This window comes from Jaculus jaculus, chromosome 12 (assembly GCF_020740685.1).
Source record: "Jaculus jaculus isolate mJacJac1 chromosome 12, mJacJac1.mat.Y.cur, whole genome shotgun sequence".
Taxonomy (NCBI): domain Eukaryota; kingdom Metazoa; phylum Chordata; class Mammalia; order Rodentia; family Dipodidae; genus Jaculus; species Jaculus jaculus.
This window is the reverse complement of record NC_059113.1, coordinates 47,570,028-47,576,027: the sequence shown is the minus strand read 5'-3', so window position 1 is coordinate 47,576,027 and position 6,000 is coordinate 47,570,028. Positions and strand designations below refer to the sequence as shown.

General features: G+C 38.0%; 1 protein-coding gene across 1 annotated transcript in view; it reads right to left on the bottom strand.

Annotated features, from left to right (window-relative positions):
- Positions 1 to 2,515: 2,515 nt before the first annotated feature.
- Positions 2,516 to 6,000, bottom strand: part of Agpat5 (1-acylglycerol-3-phosphate O-acyltransferase 5) — a 40,458-nt gene continuing 36,973 nt past the window's right edge. Inside the window, exon 8 of the mRNA XM_004663165.2 lies at positions 2,516 to 5,002. Coding sequence (XP_004663222.1) covers positions 4,777 to 5,002 — 226 coding nt within the window. The 3' untranslated portion in view covers positions 2,516 to 4,776. The remainder of the gene's footprint in view (positions 5,003 to 6,000) is intronic.

Here is a 6,000-nt window from a genome sequence, read left to right as displayed (position 1 = left end):
GCCAGAGTTTACACGGCCAATCAGTGAAGCAGGACCCAAGACAGGGTTCTACCTGCATATGTTGTACCACTTAGTGGCCAAGCTGTCATCCCAGCTTTGTCATGGGTGAGATGGGCAGGTGCCTAGAGGAGGCTCAGCAAATCCCGGCAAGCCTCAAAATAAATCCATATTTGAAATGATGTGCAGCTTTATAGCTGTATTTGCCAATTAAACAAGTATACATAAAGATACACGATTCATACTGCACAGAATGATTTTATTACCAGATAACTAACTTTTAAGGTTCCTATTTTCCCTTTCTCTTCTAAATTAATGAGACACCAAAACCCCAGTGACATTGTCATAATTTATTCTGAAAATACCATGAGGAAATGAGATAGTTCAATATTTCTTGTTGTACAGAGCTTGTTGGTAGCCTGAAGAATGGCTGGGGGTGCAGCTCAGTTGGCAGTGCTTGCCTGGCATGCACGAAGCCCTGAATTTGGTCCCTGACACTACTTAGATACATAAAACAAACCCTATCTCAAAGTAAAAATATAAAATTATAAGATAGGAACCCAGAAGATGGTGCCATGATTAAAGATCCTTGCTTGCAAAGTTTTTTGTCCCCAGTTTGATTCCCCAGCACCCACATAAAATCAGATCACAAGTGGTGCATGTGTCTGACATTCATGTGCCATGTCAAGAGATTCTGGTGATCCCATATTCAAACTTAAAAATTAAGGAATCAGACAGGAGATGGCTTAGCAGTTAAGGTGGTTTCTTGCAAAGCCTAAGGACCCAGGTTCAACTCCCCAGAACCTACGTAAAACAGATGCCTAAGGTGATGCATGCACACAAGGTAGCACATGTGTCTGAGGTTCGTTTGCAGTGGGTAAGACCCTGGCATGCCAATTCTCTCTCTCATAATTTTTTTAAATTAAGGAACTGTAGAAAATATCCTCTTTTACCTGTATTCATGTATACAGTCATGAACCAATAATTTAGATGGAAAAACTAGCCTGCCTTATCATCAACAAACATGTACTGAGAGTCTGCTCTGATGCCAAATCTGGAATCCACCAAAATTACCTGAGTTCTCAGTCTACAATGGGCTCTTCAAAATAACATCTTTGCTTCGGGTAACCATTCGACTGTGTGTGTGTGATGTATATAATTTTATGTTAAATACATAATGTACATATCAGGCACATCTCTGATCTCTGGTATCAATTCATGAATGATACTTTAGCATACACAAACTGAAAGATGTCCAATGAAATTTTGACATCTTCAAGTAAAACTACTGTCTAGTGAAAATGATTTTATATGTAAGTCATTCATGGTATTTATCTATGTAATATAAAGTATGTGAATATCCACATTAGTTTAACCAACATACTGATTTTCACTCTAATGCTTGGATGCTACATATACATATAATATACTATGTATATTAGTTATACAAATCATAATATATTGGTAACATTCTAAAACAGTCAAATTTTAATCTAAATAGCATTGTTACCTGTAATAAACACCTGCCTGAAAAGGCAAAAAAAAAAAAAATCATGCTTTATAATTTCTAAAAGTGGTGTCCAGAAAATCTTATAGACAATCTTCAATCTACTACTTGAAAAAATACATATGGCCAAAAACTATTTCTACTAAACAATCTTTTTTATTTTTCAAGGTAGGACCTCACTCTAGCTCAGGCTGATCTGGAATTCACTATGCAGTCTCAGACTGGCCTTGAACTCACAGTGATCCTCCTACCTCAGCCTCACAAGTTCTGGGATTAAAGATGTGTGCCACCATGCCCAGCCTACTAGCCAATTCTAACTGTACATCTGAAATATTATCTTGGCAAAGAAATTCTGTTCTTCCAAATGTAGATATGGTATACAATTATAGGTTATTTTGTGCCTACATTTAAGTAAAATTTGTGATATTTCTATTGTTTTCTTAATGGCCAGTTTAGTTAGGTCATTTGATTGACAAACATCTACTCAGAAAATAAAAAGTATAAAACATATTATGAAAGAAAAATATATATGAAAACTGTATAAAGGAAAATTGGCATTAAGTGAAAAATTATGCAGAAACAAGACATGAAAAATATCATAAGCATGGACTCATTTGCCACTTTATGCAACAACTGCCTGCTTCCCTGAACTTACTGCTGATTACAGAACTGCCAGCCAATGAACCCTGGGACATACTACTTCTAAAGTAGGCACATTAGCTTGTATGGTCAAACTATGGCACTGATTCAAAGCTTATGATATATATATATATTATCACTAAACCTATTTTATGTACTAGAAAATAGTTGAGTATTTAGGTCAAAAAATTTTACACAGGGCCAGGCATGGTGGCACACACCTTTAATCCCAGCACTCAGGAGGCAGAGGTAGGAAGATCCCCATGAGTTCGAGGTCACTCTGAGACTACATAGTGAATTCCAGGTCAGCCTGAGCTAGAGTGAGCCCCTACCTGAGGCGGGTGTGAGGGGAAATGTTACACAACACAGAAATGAGACTGTGAAAGACTTTATTTTGTTGTTTTCTTACTTTCATCCAAACATCCTTTTCTGTAAAACATAAAAGCATGCACATTGATGACACTCTTATAAAGAAAAACAAAGTGATACCTCAGCTGTAAGTCAACAATAATATAAATGAAATTATGTAAAAGGATTAACAGGTAGGCATACAGCTTTTCAGCTTATAAGGCAGTTATGTCAAGTCAACACAACACAAGAGGGAAAAGCTTCTATTTTTCAAACATTTTGGTACAATTCTTTCTCATTCCTTTTTAAAATTTTTTTTGGTTAAGATTGTGTGAAGAGCAAAGCATAGTCCTAAGACTCACGACAATCAACAGCCTGTATACAGGTCACTTGGCCCTACTGAAAACCAGTTACATTTCACCTAATTCCAATGGTACAGCCTCTTAACATTTAACTGTGGGCATGTCCATGGTATACCAAGTTTCACAGCTACTACTAATTACTTTATTTACTGAGTCCAAGTGCTCTAACAGGACTTCTACAAAGTATATTTTACAAAGACATTGAATGGGGGGGGTGAATTTCACCGTATTTGCAAAATAAAGTTACAATTTGGTGTAAGAACATGATGCACAAGTTTAACCTACACCCCATTAGGATTGACTGTGTTCTGTGGAAAGATGTGTATAATGAATTCTCCATACACATACATACTAATGTGAGAAACAAATCACAGTACATGACTCTTCAAGGATGTCTCTTGAGATGGCCTTTTCTCTGGATTTAGAAAAACAGGAGAAATTTATCCCAATGTTTTTTTAGATTGTCATTAATGATTCAAAAATTGGTATGTTTCATCTGAATTACTGGTATATTTTATAACAAAAATACAAAAGTAATTAGCAGGAATTTATCTTAATGAACTTAAATTTCACCATAATAGAGATCACACTTTAGAAAGGCCTTCTTCTGCGAGGCATATTGTTCCATAACTGAAAGCTGCATGATTTGGTTCTGTAAGATAGCTCCTATTCTCAGATGATAGGTAATTGTGTAGCAACATTAAAACTAACAGGAAATAACAGATTCACCCAGTTCTGAATTTCACTGGCTTGAGAAAGTTGAATTCTGCCACAAACAAGTGCAAAATGCCCCTGCCATAGCTAAGGAGGCTCATGCCCAGGAGCCAGAGGAGTAGCTTCTGGAACAGGGTGACACTGTCTGGCTCTGATGTCTGCACTCGCCTCCTGGGCAAACCACTGGGCAGCAACACTGAAGGAAGTCATCCAAAGAAGAGACTGGAACACACAGCAGACCACCACCAGAGCACACAGTGATTTCTGATCAAGCATGTGGTTAAATCAAAGTGAAAAAGGCAAGAAGGCACATGCTAGAAAATCCAGTCAGAATATCTGCAGGCTTGTGTCACCACAAAGGTCTGTGAACTTTATGTCCACCAAAAGTTCACTCTGTCTATCTTGACAGACAGTTCTAGGAGCCTTCCCTTTTCAGCACTTATAGCCCAGAAGGCAAAGGTACGAGCAGCACCCACCACTGAAACCTCCAGAAGCTGGGCAACTTAAAGTTCTGCTGCAAGGAATTTTACCTCACAATTTTACCTCAGACTTCATTTTGACATCTCATACATTACTCTTGCATATAGAATACTGGATATGCAAATTAATCAATTTTAATAAATATTAGAAATGTTCACTATTTTGCAAATGTAAATGAAAATAAACTAAATAATGTAATAAAATAAACACACTGAAGAGTTCCTTCCCCATGAACACTTCTTGCCCTTTTCTTCAAGCACCTCAATAAGCAATGACAATGTCTTTCATAGAGTTGACAAAATTAAGTAAAAAGCCAGTTTTACTTAGCTTCAAGATACTACACTTTAGTGATAAAAGTTTACTGCTGTCAAGTAGTAAAAATTTGAAAATAACAAATATAGTGAAATATGCTGAAAATTAATGTTAAAAATACAGCCATCTGAGTTATAAAACAATAGCAAATTATACAATCCTAATACCTCCAGAAGTTGACATTAGCTCATGGAGAATGTAAAAAATAGGAAAATTCCTCTCAGCTTTTACTTTTGCAGCAACCCCAGTACTAAAGTTGAGAAGCCATGTGTAGCCCAAGATCAACTGCATGTCGGCTCAACTCACAAACTCTATCCAGTGCTTAAACAAGGCTTTATTTATACTTCTCATTATTCAGAACAATTGGTGTGATGTGCAGCCGTCAGCAGGAGACAGTGACTGGAGCCAGCAGCTTGCTTATGTTTTAATAGTAAACCACAGGCAGCCAAGGAGGGTTCCACATACACAGGTGCCCACATACAGCTTCCGTCCAGCCTCAGTCATAAGCATGCCAACAGTCAAGCCACTTAAGATTAATACTGATGGTACAGTCTTCTTGAAACTTAGTCTGGAATGCACACTTTTCCCAGGAAATCTCTGTCTTCTTTCTGGATCTGGTGAATCATAGAATTCTGTGAGCAACCTATAGCAGATGGAAAAACAATTCAGACTTGCAACCTTAGACATTTCAATGGTTTTATTAAGTTCAACAAATCATCTACTGGACAGCAATACTTGATGGAGGAAACACAGGTTCTTGGACAACCAGGATGGGAGAGGAAGCATCCAGAGATTTGGAACAGTAGCAGCTTCACGTCTTGACAGGACCATCACTATGTTCTATGGTTACTATACATGATGTCATTTCAAAACACATGGAGCTGGGCATCATGGCACATACCTTTAATCCTAGCACTTGGGAGGCAGAAGACTGGCTGTGAGTTCAAGGCCACCCTGAGACTACATAATGAATTCCAGGTCAGTCTGGGCCTAGATCAAGAACCTACCTTGGAAAATAAACCAACACATGGGCAATGACCCATCTCAGCTTCACTTCCTCCTTTCACAGCTCCTACTCCATGAGAAGTCAAAAGACCAGCAATTCTTATAGTATATACATGGAATCCCCTGAAAGTCCAAGTCCCATGGAAATGTAAAAATAGGTAAAAGAATGTTTTTTTAAAAAGCATAGTTAGGCCAGGTGGGGTGGCACACAACTTTAATCCCAGCACTTGGGAGGCAGAGGAGAATCACTGTGAATTCAAGGCCATCCTGAGACTACATGGTGAGTTCCAAGTCAGCCTGGGCTAGTGTGAAACCCTACTTTGAAAAGAAAAAAAAAAAAAAAAAAAAAAAGCAGTTAGTTCATTTTCCTGTATTACTTAAAAAATGTGCCTTATGCTTTTTTTTAAAAACAAACAAACAAACAAACTTATATTTAATTTGATAGAGAAAGGAAGGAGAGAAAGAGAGAGAGAGAATGAGAATGGGCACGCCAGGGCCTCTAGCCACTGCAAACGAACTCTAGATGTGTGCACCCCCTTGTGTATCTGGCTAATGTGGGTCCTGGGGAATCAAACTTGGGTCCTTTGGCTTTGCAGGCAAATGCCTTAACCACTAAGCCACTCCTCCAGCCCTGGC